Raw genomic sequence first — 21,697 nt, forward strand, 5'->3', positions numbered from 1 at the left:
CATTTTCTGTGCAGATGACAAGCCTTGTTTTGCCATTTCCAAAATGATTTCAGACTACTGTTCCAAAGACATTTGGACAACAGCTGGGAAAATATAGAGATAATACATACATTTTAGTGCCAGAAAAAAAAACAGTGTCCTCATATATGTGCTCTTTATTTGAAAAAAACTAAACAAAACCAACAACTTCTGGTTTCATCATAATGTGGTTTTTTTTGGTATTTTTGTTTTCTGGTTTTATTAAGAAAAATTAAAAATCAACCGATTTTTTAATGTTTGTTTATCCATTCTTGTCCCTGATAAAAAAAAATATGTCTTGAAATTCATTTCAGTTTTTCAATTTTCAAATATCAAATAACCAATCGTTTTTTTGTTTTTCATACACTGACCCTAATTATTCCAGTTAAAAAACAGGTAACCCTGCACACGTTTGTACCTCCGCTCATTCTGTGTGATTGTGCCTTTCTCCAGCTTTCCCGCAATTGAAGCCAGAACTTTACTGGCATCGTTGGCAAAGTCAAGGTCTCTGACTTCAGCAGGAGACACTGGGACGATGGCGAACGCTTCTTTGTCCTCTTTGAGTGCAGATGTGCCGATCTGTAATCAGGTAAAAATAAACAGTACTTCCACTTCCTTCCACTATATGCCATACTTAGTTTTAACCAGGGTTGGGGTCAATTACATTTTTCAATTACAATTACATCTTCAATTATCCATGTTCAGTTACAACTAAATTATGATTACGGTGACCAGTATTTTTCCAAATGCAATTAAAATCACAATTACAGTTTTTCAACTGAAAGTCAATTACAATTACATTCTCAATTACTACATTTTGAAGTAAATTAATCACAATTACTGAGCCTTTAATAACATCTAAAATCAGCTCTAAAATACACTACGGAATATTAGCTTTCATCCAATTTATTTCCCATCTCCTGGTTTTCTTGTTACGCTTCCTAATCAATGAAAATATTGGTGTTAATGTCTTTGGTGTCTGTCAGTTTAGCCCTCAATTTCAATTACTTAAAAAAAAATAAATAAAAAAAATTAAATGTATATACTCAAGAGAACTGAATTGTAGTGGGAAAACTTGATATGAAACATATTTTAATAGATATCAACTACATATGTGTAAGCTATAGAACTCTAACATGGTTCACCAGGGTTGCGTTTTAATGAAATTGTAGTTTTTAAAGGATTTCCATGCCAATTACAATTACAAAGTCAATTATCTGAACACAATTACAATTCAATTATGATTACAACAGCAACAGATGTTTTCAATTACAATTACAATAACACCATAATTGTCATTAATGATCAATTATGCAATTACAATTATAAATGATCCCAACTCTGGTTTTAACTTTAGATTATTTACATGACCTCAACATAATCTGTCCAGGACATCTGTGCGGCAGCGAGTTGGACCTCGCCCCTCACGTTTGTCCACTTTTACATGCTGGACGTTTCCACCCCTGATAGGTACAGACTTCTGCCCTGTGGGCTGGTCTCCGCTCAACAAGCATGTCTACAATACGGGGGCTACCATATAACATAGTGAGACATCTCACGAAATACTTTGAAATAGAACCTTAGGTTATTTACATAACCCTGTTTCTATGAGTAATATGAGTGAGATGTCTCACCAGACAACCCTTCTTGCTCGGTGGTTTCTTGCTTCTTTTGAATGAAGGGTGTCTGTTCGCCTACTCCTTTTATAGGAGGTGGGAGTGTCCCTGGTGGACGGACACGTTTCACCAGCCAATCAGGATTGGCAGATTGAGAAATTGCTTCTGAGGGCTGTAGATGGAGGATGCATCCCATAGTGAGACATCTCACAAAATATTATGAAATAGAACACACATTATTACGAAACAGCTTAAATTCTAATATGTTTGAGGGTAAAAAATGAGCTACCATGTTAAGATTTCTGATAAATGTTACAGTGCATACAGGAAGTATTCACAGCGGTTCGCTTTTCCCACATTTCATCATGTTACACCCTTATTCCAAAAGGGATTCAATTCATTTTTTTCCTCAAAATTCTACACACAATACCCCATAATGACAACATGAAAAACATTTTTTTTTAAATGTTTGCAAATTTATTAGAAATAAAGAATGAAAATATAACATGTACATAAGTATTCACAGCCTTTGCTCAGTACTTTGTTGTGGCACCTTTGGCAGCAATTACGGCCTCAAGTCTTTTGAAATATAAAGCCACAAGCTTGGCACATCTATCTGTGGCCACTTTGGCCCATTCCTCTTTACAGAACCTCTCGAGCACCATCAGGTTGGATGGGGAGCATTGGTGCACAGCCATTTTCAGATCCTTCCAGAGATGTTCAATGGGATTCAAGTATGGGCTCTGGCTGAACCACTCTAGGACATTTACAGAGTTGTCCTGAAGCCACTCCTTCAATATCTTGGCTGTGTGCTTAGGGTCGTTGTCCTGTTGAAAGATAAACCGTCGCCACAGTCTGAGGTCAAGAGCGCTCTGGACCAGGTTTTCTTCCAGGATGTTTCTATACATTACTGCATTCATTTTTCCCTCAATCTTGACTAGTCTACCGGCTCCTGCTGCTGAAAAACATCCCCACAGCATGATGCTGCCACCACCATGCTTCACTGTAGGGATGGTATTGGCCAGGTAATGAGCGGTGCCTGGTGTCCTCCAAACAAAACGCTTGGCATTCACGCCAAAGAGTTCAATCTTTGTCAAATCAGACCAGAGAATTTTGTTTCTCATAGTCTGAGAGTGTTTCGGGTGCCTTTTGGCAAACTCCAGGCGGGCTGCCATGTGCCTTTTACTAAGGAGTGGCTTCCGTCTGGCCACTCTACCATACAGGCCTGATTGGTGGAGTGCTGCAGCGATGGTCGTCCTGCTGGAAGGTTCTCCTCTCTCCACAGAGGAACCCTGGAGCTCTGTCAGAGTGACCATCGGGTCACCTCCCTCACTAAAGCCCTTCTTCTCCAATCACTCAGTTTAGATGGACGGTCAGCTCTAGGAAGAGTCCTGGTGATTCTAAACTTCTTCCATTTACGGATGATGGAGGCCACTGTGCTCAATGGGACCTTTAAAGCAGCAGAAATTTTTCTGTACCCTTTCCCAGACCTGTACCTGTCTCGGAGGTCTACAGACAATTCCTTCGACTTCATGCTTGTTTTGTGGTCTGACATACACTGTTAACTGTGGCACCTTATATAGACAGGTGTGTGCCTTTCCAAATCATGTCCAATCAACTGAATTTACCACAGGTGGACTCCAATTAGGCTGTAGAAACATCTCAAGGATGATCAGTGGAAACAGAATGCACCTCAGCTCAATTTTGAGCTTGATCTCAAAGGCTGTGAATATTTATGTACAAGTGATTTCTTTGTTTTTTTATTTTTAATAAATTTGCCAAAAATCTCAAACAAACGTTTTTAAGTTGTCATTATGGGGTATTATGTGTAGAATTTTGAGGAAAAAAGTGAATTTAATCCCTTTCGGAATAAGGCTGTAACATGATGAAGCGCTGTGAATACTTTCCGTATCCACTGTATAGCCATTGATTGTTCCTAATTATCAGAGATCAATAAGTAATGACATTTTAAATGATCGTCTTTGATCACAGCCGTTCTCTCACACGCAGCATGACGGGCTTCTCCTCCTCTTTGTCGATGGGTTGGTTGGTGCTGTGAACCCACGTGTTGGTGCACAAGTGTCTGAGGCGTACATACGAGTTCCTGCAACGACAAAAAAATACTCACTGACGGATTTGGGTCAATTATAATTGTAATCGCGTAATTAATAATCAGTTACAATTATCGCAGAATTCTGATTGAAAATGTAATTGAAAAATCTGTTGTGGTCGTAATTGTAATGAAATCGTAACTGATAATTGATAATTGCCTTTGTAAGTGTCAGGAAAATTCAATAAAAATTGTCAATCATAAGGACCCGTTATCATAAGAGATGCTAACAGAAAGCTAACACAAGAGGGAGGTTAACTTGTATTTAGTTATTTATTTCAGGCTCAGTAATTGTGATTATTTGGAATAGAACTTTAGTAATTGAGAATGTAATTGCAAATGGTCTTCAGAGGATACAAAATAATTGTAATTTAAATGCAATTGAAAAATATGCTGGTCACTGTAATCGTAATTGAATTGTAATTGAACATGGATAATTGAGAACGTAATTCGAACCAAAAAATGTAATTGACCCCAACCCTGAACAACAGTATACAAAACGTCTACACTCACTCCCATATTAGATTAAAACCTTCTTTTCAAAGCAAACTGGTTAAAACCTCATGTACTTTATGTGTAAAGCTGCACCAACACACACACTGAATTAAATCCACTGTTACTTCATATTATTTTGTGTAGTTTTTAGAGAAAAATCCATTAGGTGATTATTTATATACAGTCTATACCGTAACACCCAGAGACTAAAAGGGTTCATTGACATCCCCACCTGGGCACTAACGAGTCTCCGCCTCTTAACGTGGTCGGGTCCAGCTCAAATATGGAGGAGATGTCATTCCCATCTGGAACAGACACGAGGGTGTACAGGACCTTGTCCTGGACATTTCTCAGTCGGGCTCGTAAGGTTTCCTGCTCTGAGTCAAGCTGGAGGAGAAAAAGAAAATGAATCCAGTTAGATTACAAATGAACAGACTTTAAGAAACACAATGAAACTAAATCCAGATACAGATATTGGTGAATACTGTATATGAACTGAAATGTTTACTGATGTATAGAAATCATCACTGTTATATTATTTTACTCATGTCAGGTTGACTTTCACTCCTGTATTTCCTCTGTTTATCATCAAGCATTTTGGTCCTTTTTTTTTCTTTTTTCAGCAATATACAGTATCTATTTGCAGCATGTACTTCAAGATACAATCCGTCTGTATTGTCCTGCTTATTTAATTATTTTGCTTTTGTTGTTGCTGTTATTTTTCGTTTGTTTGTTTTGTTGTTGTTTTTGTTGCTTGTGAAATGAAATACAATGAATCAATAAATAAATTCAGATACTTGTTTCCGTGCACAGTTCCACATTCACTTGGATTGACAGTCTTAAAAACAGGAAGTCGATGCCTATTGGCTGGGCACACCCATTTGTATAGGGGTCTATAGGACAAAGGAGGGACTTATATACATTATTGTATATGAATGACCACTGGCAGTAGACCATAGCAAAAGACTAGTTAGGTAGTTTTTCGAATTTCAAAAGAATGATACATAAACATAGATTTCTCAGAAACTCCGGATATCAGCTTTAGGTTAAGTACAGGTTATGAAAAAAACTTACAATGCCTGCCTGTGTTAGAAGAATACTAATAATCACACACCTTAAAAATTATTTTCAAATGTGACATAGTACAGTTGTGATTTGCATTCGCTCCAACCTTCTTTCTGGATAATTTGACTTTTTTCTATATTTTTATAATATTTTCCTCCACATTCCATTTAATATTATTTTTAATAATTACTGCAGGTTACACGAGGATGTGCGTTGGAGCTACTGAAGAGTTTGAACATATCTGGCGCTTTTAATGTGACTTCCGATGGAAGCATCACACACAGGAGGTGCTGCAGATTGCTCTGCAGGACCGAAGCGACCGGCCGTCCCAGCGGAGGAAACAGAGAGGGAATTATAGTGATTCAGAGGAGGAAAAGTCCTCTGAAATGGTTGAGTCACTACCAAGACTGGAAGGCGGTAAGATGGCGCAGTTACTTTGTACCCTCAGCTGCTTCATGAGAACTTATGATGAACATTTCCTGGCTAAACCTCTAGTACTATAATAAAGCTCGCTGTTTAAGTTTATAAAAGTACGGTTTAATGAAGAACAGCTAAAAGCCTTGGATAAATACATCAAAATTAAACAAAAACAAAGCCAATTGAACACCTCCTCAGCTCTTGTCAGTCCTGGCAGCAGATGAAGAGACTTTGTTTACATTCAGTGAGCTGTGGACCAGCACAGAGGTGCCATTATTTAAACAGGATGCAGTGATAGTAGGTGGCTGCCCTCTGCTGGTATCAAAGGGTTATTACAGTCACTTACTGCAAGAACGAGAAGGAGCAGTAAACATTGAACTCCTGGGGAAAAAGTTTTTTGATTCTTTGACATTTATTTAAACAAATTAAAGACGTTTATCGTCCCATGTCCTCTGCACCTGATGTGCTCAATTGTTTTTTTGGAGCCCACAAATTTTCAAAATAACAAATGTTTACACTGTAGGCAGTAGTTTTAATCTAAAAATTGATAATATTTTTTTTAAAATAAGGAATGACAGCAGTTCAAAAGACAAAACAAATGTAAAATTGTATTTCAATATATAGTCTATTTTAAAAGTACCCAATTTAATGCATATTCAGCAATCTGCTGCAAAATTCAGGCCCTTTCAAAATAAAAGAACAACATGATTGGAAATGGGTCCACAACCTACAAGTTATGACCGCCCTGCAAAAAAATCAACACCAATGATGTCATTGTGACATAAAGGAATCTTAAATATAGTTAACTTACTGAAGCACGTGACTCCAGGCACTCCTCTTCATACTCTGGGTTCACCTGCAAAATCATTACATTTTAAAACCGTTCATCAGATCATTCCTTTTATAGAAAATGTGAAATTATTAGATTGTTAGTGAGAATTGGGAGAATACGTGTATGTATAATTTACTCCTAGTGACGGTCATAACCACACGTTGACAACTAAACTGCAAGATTTAGAAATCTGTGCAAACATGTTGTCATTATATTTATAAGTTAACCCTACATGCAGCAAATTTTGTTGTTTTGTGTTTTTGGACTCATTTTTCTTTATTTTTGTTGTCGTTTTGTTTATTTTTATGTATTTATTTTACTTATTTTTGTGAATATTTGCCATTATTTTATTCATTTTTTTTGGAGTCCTTTTGTGTATTTCTCCTATAGTATCAGGTATTTTTTCTCCTTTTGTATGGGTTTTTGTTGTTATTTTGTGTGTTTATGGAGTAATTTTGTTTAAATTTGTTGTTTTGTCTGTTTTTGGCATCATTAAACTGTTTGTTGTTATTTTGTTTATTTTTAAACTTTTTTGTGTATATTTGTCATCATTTTGTGCATTTTTGTGACCTTTTTGTTTATTTTCCAATAAAGTTGTATGTTTTTCGGAGTCTTTTAGTGTATTTTTGCTGTTTTGGTCATTTTCTGCATTTACTGCTTAAAGCACAGGATGTTCCATCTCGCACATGCGGAGGTCGAGTAATTATCAGGAGATCTGTTCCTGCCAAAATCTACTCTCGAGAACACAAGGGTCCTGAGTGACAGGATGTTCTAGCGGTCATCCAGGATTCATAGAACTGTAGTTACATACGTTTCTCTCGCTCTATTTCATCCTTACTAACCGCAAGAGGCGGTGCTTAAAGCACTGGATGACTTATACCAGAAAGCCTACGCAAGGAGAGTCTATATCGACCGGTGTCATCAGGTGATATATTCTTTCTATCTTCTCGCGATTGCGGAGTAAAGTACACTTTATTGTCATCTGCAGGGTGATTTGCCTTGAGATTGTGTGCCGGTTCAGACTCGGGAGCCGTGTGGCTATGCCGCTGTATTCTTCAGTAAGTAAACAGCTATGGTTACTCTGCTTTGTTGCTATGCTGATCTGCTAGCACCGTTGTGGTTACCCTGACCGGTGGATTCGCTGGTGTGAGGCCAACATGGGCCTCCCGGCACGCTGCTGCTAAGCGGCAGCCAGTGTTTTGACAGTGTGTACGCTGAGCAGCTGCATTTGCCTCAGCGCTGCTCTCTCTCTCTATCTCTCTCTCCCGCTAACGGCAGTATGCACGCTGCGGTTTGTCAGGTGTTGCTCCAGTTAGATTCACTAAGAGCACAGTTTGATCACTCCAGGCCAGTGCGCTTGCTGGCCTGAGTGAAGATCATTCATTGAAGCCGCTTCAGCTCTGCGGTTATTAATATAATTATTAATGATATATAATTAATATCATTATTAATGATATATCATTATTAATGATATATCATTAATAAAATTATTAATGATATATCATTAATATAATTATTATCAATATAATAATTATCTATGGCGATCCGGCGATCCTCCTCGGAAGGCAAGGAAGGTTGATTCTCTGGCTAACAACTGCTCTGACAACTGCGCTAACAACATTGCGGAGCTCCGCAGATGCTGGCCTGATTCAAGGGTTCTCTCCCATCACACAAGCGTTGGCAGGGCTCTGGCAGCCATGCATGATGCTGGTAGCTATGGCTTGGAGCTAGCTCCACTTGAGCCTGGCATTGCAGCACTGATAGTTTCCCCGAATGAGGCTGTGAGACCGGATTGGAAACTGCCCCTTCACTAACTCAATGTCACCCTTCTAGGGAAGGGTGCCATCGAGTCCTTGTACCCAAAATGGAGGGCGGATTTTGCCCGATCCTGGACTTGAGGGGGTTGAACCGGTTCTCAAAGTTCTCCCCTTGCATATGCTGCGTGTAGCAGATGTCCTTCAGACTCAGCGGTAGACTGCGACTCATGGGGATGTTGGCCTCGGCATCCATGGTCGTACCACTGGGTCTTCTAACACTCCGCACCTTTCAGGTATGGATGAACAGCCTGCATTTAGATCCCAGCTGCCACCGGCACAAGGTGGTCAGGGTGTCTACCCAGTGTCTCCTTACCCTCCGACCGTGGAGGGAGAGAGAATACTTACTGTCGGGTGTAACCTTGGGGAGGGTAGCCTCCCGCCGGGAGATTGTCGAGAAGGACGCTTCTCTTGTGGGTTGGGGTGTGCCCAACAGAAGCAGGTGCACATAAATGTGTTGGAACTTCAGGCTGTATTCCTGGCGCTCTGCCACTTTTGCTCTGTTATAAAAGATTGGCATTTTCTCGTCCGGTCAGAAAATACCTCAGCCATGTACCACATCATCCACCAGGGTGGCACCAGATCTCTGACGTGTCTGCGGGTGGCACACCGACTCCTCACGAGGGCTTGCATGTTCCTGGTCTCGGGAACACTGCCGCGGATCTCCTCTCCCGTCAGAAGGCTCCATCCGGGGAGTGGACACTTCCGCCGGAGGCGGTGGCTGTGTTATGGGTCACATTTGGCAGAGCAGCAGTGGACCTCTTTGCCTCAGAGGCAACAACTCACTGCCCTCTCTGGTTCTCTCTGAGAGAGACCAGCCTCCAGGGGCAGGACGCCCTGGCGCACACCTGGCCAGACAGCCTACATTATACATTTCCTTCACTCTCCCTTATACCAGCAATGGTCCAGCAGGGTAGTCTCTGCTTGCTTCTGATGGCCCCATGCTGGCCAGGAAGACCGTGGTTCCCGCTGTTGCTCAAACTCCTGCAGGGGACACCGTGGCATCTTCCAGAGAGAAAAGACCTCCTGTTCCAGGTCAACGAACACATATGGCACTCGAGTACGGGTCGTCTGAAGCTGTTCTTGTGGCCCCTATAGTTGTGGAGCCACTTTTGGGGCAGTTGCCCACACGATTTTAAACTGTCGAGCACCATCCACCAGGGCGCTTAAGCTAACAGGTGGAAGCTATTTGTGGAGTGGTGTGACTCTCACAACAAAAATGTTAAGTGGTGGCAATACTGCGTATCCTGCAGTCCATTTTTGACAAAAACAGGACTAATTCCACACTCAGACTGTATTTGGCTGCTATCTCGGCCAGTCAGTGGGATCACATTATCTGGTCAAGCAGTTTCTGAAAGTGACTCAGAGACTCAGACCGTGTTGGGTCTATGAGTCGCCATCATGAGAGTTTCAAGTTGTCCTTCAGTCCCTTTCTCAGCCACCTTTTGAGCCACTGGGACACACTGATTTAAAGTGGCTGTCTCTTAAGACAGCCTTTCTTCTTGCAAAACGTGTGGGGGAGCTGTATGCTCTGTCAGGCATGTCTGCACTGGAAGGCTGATGGCTCTGGGGTGAGTCTCAGGCCAAATCCTTCATTTTTGCCCAAGTGGTTGCTCCCTCATCATGTGAACCAGCCTATCAAGTTGGCTGCCTTCAGTCCTCCGGGCTCCTTTGGGGGGAAGTGCGAGCCATCAACAGTGCTGTGCCCCGGCGCTTAAGGCTTACATGGAGGCGACATCGAGCCTACGAACGACAGACAGCCTTTTCATCTGCCATGGAGGCTGTAGAAGGGGGACCGCACTCTAAACAGAGACTCTCACTCGGTAGTGGAGGTCATTCAGTATGCCTATAGTGCACTGAGCATCCCGGTGCCTCTGGGCATAAAGTGCCATTCTACTAGTGGCATGGCTGCATCATGGGCCGCCTTGAGGGGCGTTCCCCTGCAGGACATCTGTGCTGTGGCTACTTGGTCCTGATCATGCACCTTGGACGTTTCTACAGGGTGAACGTTACTGGTGTCCAGCATATGGCTGGCTGTCAGTAAGGATGAAATAGAGCGAGAGTTACATATGTAACTACGGTTCTATGAATCCTGGATGACCGCGAGAGCATCGTGTCACTCAGGACCCTTGTGTCCTCGCGAGCAGATTTTAGCAGGAACAGATCTCCTGATGACACCGGTAGCTATAGACTCTCTGGGTCATCCAGGGGTCACAGGTGACTTTGTTAATATAATTACTCGACCTGCGCATGCACAAGATGGAACATCCAGTGCTTTAAGCACCACCTCTGGCGGTCATCCAGAATTCATAGAACTGTAGTTACATACGTAACTCTCGTTTTCTGTCGCTATGTGATGAATGCACTGTTGTCAGGTCCAGGGTGTGGAGCTGGGATAAGCACCAATAAACCCTGAACTGGAAAAATGTAGGTAATGAAGATTAATATATGATGAAATGGAAAAGATGAACTATGTTTTCCTGTTATGTTCACCTGGTTCCAGAATACATTTGTGCAGATCCCAGGCTGTGCAGTAAACTGACCTCTGCAGCCAGGTAGTGTCCAGTGGCCAAGTGTTTGAACCTAAACAGGCTGTTCCAGTACCCAGCGCCCCCTCGACACGGATCATGCTGCACCACCTAAAATCAGAACATGATGATGTAAAAGGATGCTTAAGAAAGAAGGTGTTAGATGAGAACCCTCAGGTCAGGTCCTATCAACCTCACCTCTATTTCCCATAGGGCTTTGCTGCTGGTTGCAGAGGTAGCTGACTGTCTTCCTGTGGTGCGAAGGAAAACATATTGTTTCTTCCTGTGATCGTCACATGTGAGGAACTTCTCCTGCTCTGCATGAAATAACCGAACAACATCCCCCTGAAAACAACGATATAACAACGTCAGAGATGCACACCAGTCTCAACAGTTCAGATTTATATTATATAAATGGAAAAAAAACAAATCCTCTCATTCAACAGTTCAAGCAATAATGCGAAGCCTTATGATGTCATAAAAACAGAATTATTTAAACCAGCTCCATGACAAACCCCTTTAAGGACAATCTCCTGGTTGTCGCTCCATTTCATGAATAACACAATCTTCCAGCTGGTGTTACAGTTCACTGAGTTCACCTGAAAAACAAACAATCAGTGAATGGAGGTGGAACTGCAGCAGTGGGCGCAAGGCAACAGCAATACAGTTAAAGAGGCAGTGCAAGGTTTTCAAAGGGAACTAAATGTAGACAAGCACACCAAGAGCCCTCTTTCACCCTGTAACCTGTTGTTATTAGGGTGGAAAATAATAAGTGTTTGTTATTTATTTAGTGTTTTGTTGAAAGGGAATAATGAATATTAGTAAATCTAATCACATGCACGACTTCAGTGCCCAGCTTTTCTCGCTCTGTCAAATTCACTCATTCATCTTCTGACCCACATATCCCTGTTCAGGACCACAGGGGTCTGCTGGTGCCAATGTCCAGCTCCCAACAAGTGCTAGGGCGGGTTACAACCAGGACTGGGCACGAGTCCATCACAGAGCAGACAATTACACAGAAAATGGCCAATTTAGTGAATCCAGTCAACCTAAAAACCAACCTGGTTTTGTTTTTTGGGATTGTGAGAGAAAATTGGAGTACTCAGAGAACATGCAAACTCCACAGAGAAAAGATACAGGGGCTTCAACTCAGGATCTTTTTGCTGTGAGGCAGACATGCTTTGTAAAACCTACTAAGAACTTAATGCTCCACTGATTTGTCTAATAAAATACTCCAAAACAAAAGTAATAATAAGCTCCTAAAAGCTCAATGAAAAATGTGGCAGGAACAAATAAAAAAAACAAACAAACAAAAAACAGTCCAAATGCAGCTTTAAGCTTAGTCAGAAACACCAAGCGATCCATAATGAGACAAACCTCATTGCATCCTGGGTTATCCACAAGCTGGTGTGCACTGGCGTGTAGCGGCTGACCAGCGTTTACTGGGTTCAGCACCACTTTGTCCCCGATCACCACCTGGAGTCACACAAAATATTTCAGCAACAAAAAAAAAACTGTTAAACTACAAAAAAGGTGAGGATTTTAAATAAAGAAAATAAGAAATAACTTGAATAACAACCAGCGTTGATGTTTATTTCTAGGGAAGGGAATGAGGACTAGGTATTATTCTGAAATATCTGTAATTAGTTTACTGCCCATTAATGGTACTGTTTCTATTTGAAACTTTTTGATGTGGGAAAGGTAAAAGGAAGGTTGAAAGTTTTGAGGCCAGCAAGTTAGGTTGGTCTTTTCTGGACGGCTGACGCTGGTTGGACATTAAAGCCTGTAGTTTAGTCATACTGGGTCGCATTGACTAAAATGAGGTGTCAATCAAACCGGTAGAGCCGTGATGCCATTTAATCTAAATATCTTTAATGACATGGTCAACTTCACAAAGCAAAAAAAGTAAAAATTATCACAGAGGTGCTTTTCTCTTGTAAATCAGACGTTACATTTAAAAAAAATTTACAGCAGTTTTACTGCGTTTTTGACAAAATGTGGGGATTCATTGAATTTTTGAATGTCTTAGGAAGAATTTGAGACCACTTTTGATGATGACATATATGGATTCAGTAAGGCGTGGCACTGCTTTAAAGGTGAGGAGGTGGGCTTGTTTATGTTGCCATTTTTTTGTTTCCGAGTTTGACAAAGTAATTGACTGTGTTTGCTGTGATGGTTGTGTCTTAGAATGGTTTATTTGGTTAAAAATGTAAGATTCTAAGCTTTCATACGGTATATGACACTTGTGACATGCTGCTGTATCTGAGAAGGAGTGAACGAGTGAAAAAAATGCATTTTGACCTGTATTTGCGACGTGTTAAGGTAATGTATATTCCCCCTGAGCATGTGTTGATAAATGTGGCATCTTCCAAAAAGCAAAGTCTGAGTTAGCCCAATAACCTGCCTGTATGATGATGTTTTAGGACCAACAAGTGTCCGAGGTCATCATCCACCTCCACCTAAATATCCATCATCGTCTCCTCTCCGCTGCTCAGGAGCAACTTTAAATATCTTTGTGTCTTAAAGCGGCTGCTTAGGCCTCTCATTATAGCAACTTTGAGAGGAGCTTAACGGGGAAGCCTGGCATCTACTGGAGTTGTTCTAAGGAAACGACCCATGACTTCCTGCTGATGCCAAAGAGAGCTTAGGGATCTGGGATATCAGATGTTGGCCTCAGACCAAGCCCAGGATAGCAGGAGATCCAACAGATGCCCTGCAGTAAAGCAGCCTCACAACTACTACAAAATTCATTTACCATTAATTAAATCATCCATCCATCCATCCATCTTCTCCCGCTTAGCCGTTTCCGGGTCGCGGGGGCAGCATCCTCAGTAGGGTGGCACAGACTTCCCTCTCCCCGGCCACTTCCTCCAGCTCTTCCGGGGGGACCCCGAGACGTTCCCAGGCCAGTCTTCCCCGGGGCCTCCTTCCAGAGGGACGTGCCCTGAACGCCTCACTAGGGAGGCGTTCAGGGGGCATCCTAATTAGGTGCCCGAGCCACCTCATCTGGCTCTTCTCGATGCGGAGGAGCAGCGACTCTACTTTGAGCCCCTCCCGAATGACTTAACTCCTCCATGAACCGCCACCTTAACGTGGTGGAGGGGTTTGAGTACCCGAATGATCCTGGGAGCTATGTTGTCGGGGGCTTAATGTCCCTGGTAGGGTCTCCCAAGGCAAACAGGTCCCAGGTGACGGGTCCGACTAAGAGCGGTTCAATAGCCATGTATGATTTGATATATTAATTATATCAAATAGTAAATATTAAAGGAAATAATAAATAATCAACTAATACCTTTACTAATACCTACTAATTTAAATTATTAAAATATTAAGTTTTAGTGCTATTTTTGCTATCACAATTCTTTTTTTTTTTTTTTTACTTCCAATTAATTGGCTGATTTAGCATCACGTCCCGCCCTTTCACAACAACTAACCCCTTTTAATAACTGTCCACCAGAGGTGAAAGTAACAAATTACAAGTACTCATGCTGCTTTTAGTTTGGTATATTTCTAAATCAGTCATTTTACTTGTACTTAAAGGTATTGTGAACGATGTTTAAAAAAGAAACGCCCTCTCCACATTTTGAAAAAAAAAACGCATGCGCAACACGCCTACGTGTGCAGGAGAGCGTGCACGAGCCCCGTTTTCCTCGTGCACAGCTCTGTTTACAAGTTGGTGTGGACATCGGTCATACAAGCTTACCTTACAAAAGAAGATGTGCACTTTTCCCACTATGTCAGACTCGCCACCGGTAAGTGAAAATCCATTTTCAAAGGACCCGGTGCGCACCGGGCACGAGCACGTACGACGGCCTTTCGTAAACATGATTGACAATTAGGAGGACCAATAGTCTTGATGATCCACCCGGAAGCTAAACATCGTCTACAATACCTTTAAGTACATTTTAAAAGACGTAAAGTAATTACCGGTATAGTTTCTACACCCAACCGTTACGGAGTAAATGATTATTTTTTGTTTTAAAATAATCAACGGACATTGTGAAACTACAAGAAATGTAATAATCAGACAATCAAATGCATCACATCATAGCCAACCAATCAGATTAAACATAATGTAGCGTGCCAAAACAGCATTGAATGCCAGTTTTTTTCTCAGGTTTAGAGTTCATAAATGTAGCTATACTTAGAGCCTGAGAATGTTATTTTTAAATTTTGAATTTAATTCATTGATGTTATTTTATTAAAAAAAAAAAAAAAAAAAAAAAATTGTACATTTTGACAAAACTTTTATTTTATAAAGATGCCTTTGTGGAAAATACAGTAAATGAAGTTCCAATTGTGCAAGATTTCCTCTCAAGGAAAACGAGATAAGCAAAAAAAAAAATGAAATAAAAGAAACATGTGTAAACCTTGTATAAAAGTAATTTAATACAATATGACCAAAACTGTTTCTATAGAAATACAGCTGCTCTGTTTGCATCAATAGGTTCCTAATATCAGTGAAAACCCAAATCTGACAAATCATAATTGTCTTGGTAGAAATGGTATCAGGTCAAAATTGTTTTTATATTTTTGTCATTCTACCTCGTTTGGCAATAGGGTAGTTATAATCAGGTTTTGTGACAAAAACATGAGTAACAGGTGGAGGTAACTCACGCTGTCCCCAATGGAGCGAAGTTTGTAGAAAGGCTGGATGTAGAACCAGGAGCCCTCGTTTCCAGCCGTGTCCAACATCACTCTCATGGCGTTCTTCTCCAGCAGTGCCGGCAGCCGTTTATTCACTGTCAGGTATTTGTTGCTCTTTAAGTGAAGAAGCTATAAACAGATACAATAAACAGTACATGTTACACTAACGGTTTAAACAGTGGGATGTGATAAGGGGTAGAAAAGCCTGTATTTCTCCACAAACAACAGCAGACTGAAATAATAGGTAAACAATTGTGTAGCGTATACAGATGTGGCTTTGATATAAATCTGTGCAAATGGTCTATTCTAATACCTTCAAGGTGAAAAAGACAACATGTTCACTAGTACAAAAACAATGCTTTAAAAATAAAAAATAAAAATAAGATCACCAACCAACCTGAATGACATTCCCATACTGGATCACTGTTCCAAACAGCTTTTTGTTCTCTGAGTCATTTTGTTTCTTCTCCAAGTCTGCTGCATGCTGGGAAGCAGAAGAGACAACCAATGTGTCACAGGGAGATTTAGGGCTAACTGGCACCAGGTATATGATATCTTGATCATAAAAAGGTAAATACGGTATATTAAGCAAAGGTAAGACTGCTGTTGATATGATAAAGTACATTAAATGAATTTAAAAACAAAATGAGCTCATTCTCTTTGCATTTACAGAATAAAACTGTGTTGCTTGTTTCCTGTGTGCAGTCAGTGCTGAAAGCCAGTGATTCTGCATGAGACATTTGACAAAGTTGCAGAAAATTACAGTGAAGTCATAAACAGATTCAAACAAGAGACGAAGAATAAGTTTTGTTATCTTGATTTGCGTTTGATTTAATTCCAGTCCTATGAGCTATAAAAGATACCGACCTGTTTGGTTCAACCTATCTCTGTGAATCAGCGTTCTATTTCATCCGTGCTGATCGCCAGAGGCGGTGCTTTAAGCGCTGAATATTCCCCTTCACGCATGCGCAGTGCGAGTATGTATACCAACAATGTCACCCGTAACCCCTGGATGACCCGGAGGAAGTTTATATCTTCAGGTGTCACTCAAAGGCACTTTCCTTTTTTAATTCTTGCGAGCATTTTGCTGAAAGATTGTGCATACAGCTGCCGTCGCTAATAGCTCCACAAGCGTGGTAGGTCGGAGAAGCAAGCATTCGCCCTCCAGGGGCGACGGTGAGTATTTGGATAGCGGTTGCTTCACCCATTAACAACCTCTGTACTGTAGGCTTTCGGGGGTCTGATCAGATTTTTCTCTATTATGGTGGTCCGAACAGGGGTGGTGCTGTCTCCAAACAGCGCCTGTCCCACTGGATTGTCGATGTGATTGCCCATTCTTATCGAGCAAGTAACCGTGTCCTCTCATCTGGTGTACGGTGCCACTCTACCAGGAGTGCTGCCAAGTCATGGGCTGCCCTGAGGGGAGTGCCCCTGGAGGACATCTGTGCCGTGGCCTCATGGGCATTGCCGGGCACTTTCTCCAGATTCTACATTGTGAATGTGGCCACACCCCATCCATTGGCTGTGGTCCTTCGGCCAGAGTCCTCTGACCCTACACGCTGAAAGGTGGTAAGCAGGATTCTTCGTGACTTTTCTGCTATAAATAATTCAGTGCTTAAAGCACAGCCTCTGGAGGTCAGCATGGATGAAATAGAAGGAAGAGTTACAAATGTAAGTATGGTTCTATGAATCCTGAATGACCGCCAGAGCTCTTTGTCACTCAGAATCCTTGTATGCACGCGAGAAGATTCCGTAGGAAAGTGCCCTGGAGTGACACCTGAAGATGTAAACCTCCACCGGGGCATCCAGGGGTCATAGGTGACATTGTTGGTATACATACTCTCACTGCGCATGCGTAAAGAGGAATATTCATTGCTTAAAGCACCGTCTCTGGTGGTCATTCGGGACTCATAAAACTCTTCGTTTTCTGGCCTCAACTTTATTAAGAACAAACACAGAACACACACCTCACTAATGCACATCTGCAAAACTCACTCCAGGTCGCAGATTAAAATACACTGGTGCCAGCATGCAATGCGTGTTCCCACTGACACCAGATGAAAACATGGTACAGTGCCATGGCAAAGTTGGATTAAAATATTTAAAGAGTTTGTTCATTAAATGTGTCATGATATGAGCCTACAGGCCACTGTAGTCACGTCATTACAGAACACGTGCATGTGTTGTGCTGGCTCGACAGTCGTTTGATCTGTTTCCGATTGCTATACACAACATAATGCAACATAATAATGATGATAAAAATGCTGTAGGTCATTAGTTCAAAGTGCGAAAATGTAATTAATATCTGTAAGTTGATTTTTGTTTTTAAACATTACATAATTCAGCTATTCTCAAACTTTTTCCGTCAGCCCTACTTTGAAGAACTAAACTTTTCAGGCACCTAAATGAAAAGAAAAATGGGTCAAAAAAAATAAATAAAATAAAAGTAACTATTGAAGAAGCTAAAAAAGTTTGAAAATTTTTTTTAAAAAAATTAATAAAGGCAACATAAAATGTGGAATCCCACATTTTAGAACTGTAATAATAAAGTCATGCTTTATTTGTCATACTCGATGTTCAACATTCCCCCCCAATCAAACTGGTAGCCCTTTGTATGACTAAGCACCGATGAAAAGATCTCAGTTTCAAAAAGGTTGGTGACCGCTGCTCTAAACCATTAAACATTGTGTGATCCTATAGGTTTAAAATTATCCAGTTCCATGTTTAACTACATTGAACATTCCCTTCAATAATAAGTAATATTAATAACATTCTGTGACTTTTCCTAGAACTTATTATTAGAAAAAGTGAGCTGTATAGAAAATTGTTACTTTAATGGTCCTCGGGTCAAAATGACATGAATTTTGTATAAATCACAGTCAGATTTTCATTAGTTAGTTAGTTTTAGTGCATTTGAAATACTGTGTGCAGATCCTGTTTGTATGGCCATGTAGACAGAAGATCCTGAGGATCCAGTTGGGCCAAGTAAACCCACCAAAGGACCGTAAAAAAACCCACTGTATGCTGCAGATGTGATAAAAATATAATTGCTAAGATTCTTAAAATGCACACTGTCCTACATGTGCTTCTGCCATTGAATGAGTACTTGTTCTATTAGTGAAGGCGGGTGATTTTGCCCGGGAGGACAAAGACATGTATAAAGATTATGAGGACCGTATGAGGGTTGAAGTTTCCCTATCATAGAAACTTCTTTCATCACCATCTCCAAGTGGGTTTGAGCTCGTGTCCTGAGTGCCCTGAGGAGGACTTTGTGTTGGCTGCTGTCAGGCTAATCAGTCATCACTTGTCTTACGTGCAGCTTGTTGAGCAACACCGTGTCCGTGTTCCCTCCAGGCTTCGCCGCTTTCCAAAACTGCTTCTGGGCTGAGTAGCGGTTCATGGGGCACAGTCGGAAAAGACAGTCTGCACAGAGACAGAGAGACAGAGGGATTGCAATCCATCTCCACATACAGCAGAGCACACAGAGGAAAACTGATCAGGGTGCATAAAAGCCTTATAACGCTAATGCACATGTGCACTGGTTCACAGTTATTATGGCCTTAGGAGTGAGAAACCTCCCATAATACCAGTTTATTCTAATTATTCAAAAACTGGAAAAAATAAACTAAAAATGTGCATTTTAAAAGATTACTGGTAAGGTCAGACAATTTACTTTTATCAACAATAAAGTGAAGGTATACATCATAATGTACCTATTTGTAACCATACAAAGTCATCCTACTCTATAAATGCACCCCCTTCAAAATAAAAGCAATACAATATTTCTTATTTGGGGGGGCGGGCTTTGTCATTGACTTAATGAAAACTGGTCTGTGAGACACTTTTGAACTCCTGCACTAACATACAAACACTGGTTATATTTGATAGTTTTGTTTTGGAACTGAGGACACAGAGTTCTGAGCTGCAAGTCCCTACTGTATGCTATCACATGTAATCACACTGTGTTGCCAAAACATAAAATCCAACATTTTCAATCATCCTTATGTAAAGTGATGCACACAATGCGCATCACTTTACTTTGACCAGCCTGTCATTGCCCGATCTCGTTAGATCTCGGAAGCTAAGCAGGTCTGGGCCTGGTTAGTAGTTGGATGGGAGACCACTGAGAATTCCAGGTGCCACAGTGCTTGGGCAAGACACTTCACCCACATTGCCTAATATGAATGTAGTGTTCAAGTGTTGGTGGATAGTGGAAGTGGCCGATGACGCACTATGGCAGCCTCGCTTCCGTCAGTCTGCCCCATGGCAGCTGTGGCTACAATAGTAGCTTACCACCACTAAGTGTGGAGTAAAAGAATAATGCCTTAATTCTGTAAAGTGCTTTGAGTGTCTATGATAAACACTATATAAAATCAAAGGTATTATTATTATTTTAATATCAAGAATATCTTTTAACCCTAAAGATTTTTTTTCTATAATTTGTTTTTGAAGAGGTTTGTTATACTGTATTACAAATACAGAGTTTTGCCAGCTCCGATAATTTTATAGCACATTTTACTATTATTATTATTATTACTACTACTACTATTATTATTAACTAGATTTAGATTTGACAAAGTGAAAGTATTGCTAGTTTAATGCTTAGACAATGCTAGGTTAATACCAATACTAAGCTATTACTAATGTTGGGCTAATGCTAATGCTAATTCTAGGCTAATGCTAACGCTAGACTAATGCTAGGTTAATGCTAGCTAATGTTAAGCTAATGCAGTGCTATACGAGCCAGCACCTGCATCCTCACTTGCATTTTCTTCAAGAAATGCAAATAATTTAGTAATTATTGTTATTGCTATTATACTAGATTTATATTTGACAAAGTCAGAGTGTATAATACAGTTATTTTGTGTGTGTTTTAATTGTAAAATAACAATATTTTAAAATCTACAAAAAAAAAAATCAGTTTTTTTAAATTATTATTATTAATTACTAGACATTTCAGACGACCCCACTTAAACTTCAGGTGACCCTACATGGGGCCTTGATCCCAAGGTTGAAAAACACTGATCTGTGAACTGTTTGTTTGGGCTAATTTATTATGCAGGAAGTTGCAACCATGAACAAGGAAACAGCAGCTCCAGAAATAACTTGGATATGGTAAACAAACAAACAAACAAACAAAGAGTTTTCATCTGCATGTTTGAACAAGGCCCATAGGAAACAAATAACCCCATTTAAAATGTAACTCATGTATGGCTTTCTGAAGGAGAATACTATGTGTGCAGTATCATGTGCACATGTTGATGTTGAGCAGTATCTCAGAGCAACACATATATCCCCCCTCATCCCCCCCACCCCCCCCCCTCTCTCTGCATGTACAGTCTGTGTGACTGTTTTCAGGGTCTGGTGAAAGTCTGCTTGATTTTAACTGCTCCTCTTTTTATTTGCATGTAGTTACAGAATACACAGACTTCCTCTTTCACCGTAGTTCCTCTTTTTGCTGCGCGCTACAAAAGCTGTAATAACTATAGCTTTGTTTAAATTGAGCGAATATCACTAGAGTTGGACTATTGCCCACTCCCGACTCCTCCCCCTGAGCTCTGGCTTTCCTCTTACTTCACCTCTTCTGAGACCTCAGTTTTCTCCTGAAAGGAGAAGAAAATAAGAACAATCGACCCATCCTTCACCCTCTCTGTGATTCTCTCTCCTTCTGCTTTAGCTACAGTAACATGACCAAAAAAGGCCGGCCCAGAGAAGGGGAGTGGGATGATACAAGAGGGAGAAGAGGGTGGGGACTCCCCATCTTCCCCACTCAATAATTGGCCACCTTCCTCCTCCTCCGCCTCCTCCTCCTCGCTGAATTCCTTGAACCATTTCACACACCATTCGCTCCTTCAGACTTTAACGGCTTCTATCTCCTAAATCTTCCCCTGGCCTCCTCTCATCAGATATGGTTTACTTTAGTCTGCCCCAAAAATACGATTAGAAAAACAAGGGCAGGAAGTGTGAGAGAAACGAGGAAGACACAGAGAAAGAAAGAGAGGAAAGAATGTGAAATGCATTAACACAGAGAGAGAGAAAAAAAGAATCCGTGAACACATTGGAGTTATCCATCCTAATCCTGAATCTACACATGAAGATAGAAGCAGACACAGTCAGTTTTCTAACAGTAAATAACACTAAAATCAAGTACGTTC

General features: G+C 40.9%; 1 protein-coding gene across 6 annotated transcripts in view; it reads right to left on the reverse strand.

Annotated features, from left to right (window-relative positions):
* LOC114463175 (inositol 1,4,5-trisphosphate receptor type 1) overlaps positions 1 to 21,697 on the reverse strand; it is a 115,290-nt gene that overhangs the window by 68,382 nt on the left and 25,211 nt on the right. For all 6 annotated transcript variants that reach the window (XM_028446504.1, XM_028446506.1, XM_028446507.1 and 3 more), the window contains exons 4-14: positions 18,856 to 18,965; positions 15,940 to 16,026; positions 15,513 to 15,671; positions 12,273 to 12,371; positions 11,411 to 11,494; positions 11,094 to 11,240; positions 10,911 to 11,006; positions 6,533 to 6,577; positions 4,472 to 4,626; positions 3,639 to 3,738; positions 437 to 597 (exon numbers count right to left, since the gene is read on the reverse strand). In XM_028446504.1, the coding sequence (XP_028302305.1) occupies positions 437 to 597; positions 3,639 to 3,738; positions 4,472 to 4,626; positions 6,533 to 6,577; positions 10,911 to 11,006; positions 11,094 to 11,240; positions 11,411 to 11,494; positions 12,273 to 12,371; positions 15,513 to 15,671; positions 15,940 to 16,026; positions 18,856 to 18,965 (1,243 nt within the window). The remainder of the gene's footprint in view (positions 1 to 436; positions 598 to 3,638; positions 3,739 to 4,471; positions 4,627 to 6,532; positions 6,578 to 10,910; positions 11,007 to 11,093; positions 11,241 to 11,410; positions 11,495 to 12,272; positions 12,372 to 15,512; positions 15,672 to 15,939; positions 16,027 to 18,855; positions 18,966 to 21,697) is intronic.

Source organism: Gouania willdenowi, chromosome 5 (genome assembly GCF_900634775.1).
Source record: "Gouania willdenowi chromosome 5, fGouWil2.1, whole genome shotgun sequence".
Taxonomy (NCBI): domain Eukaryota; kingdom Metazoa; phylum Chordata; class Actinopteri; order Blenniiformes; family Gobiesocidae; genus Gouania; species Gouania willdenowi.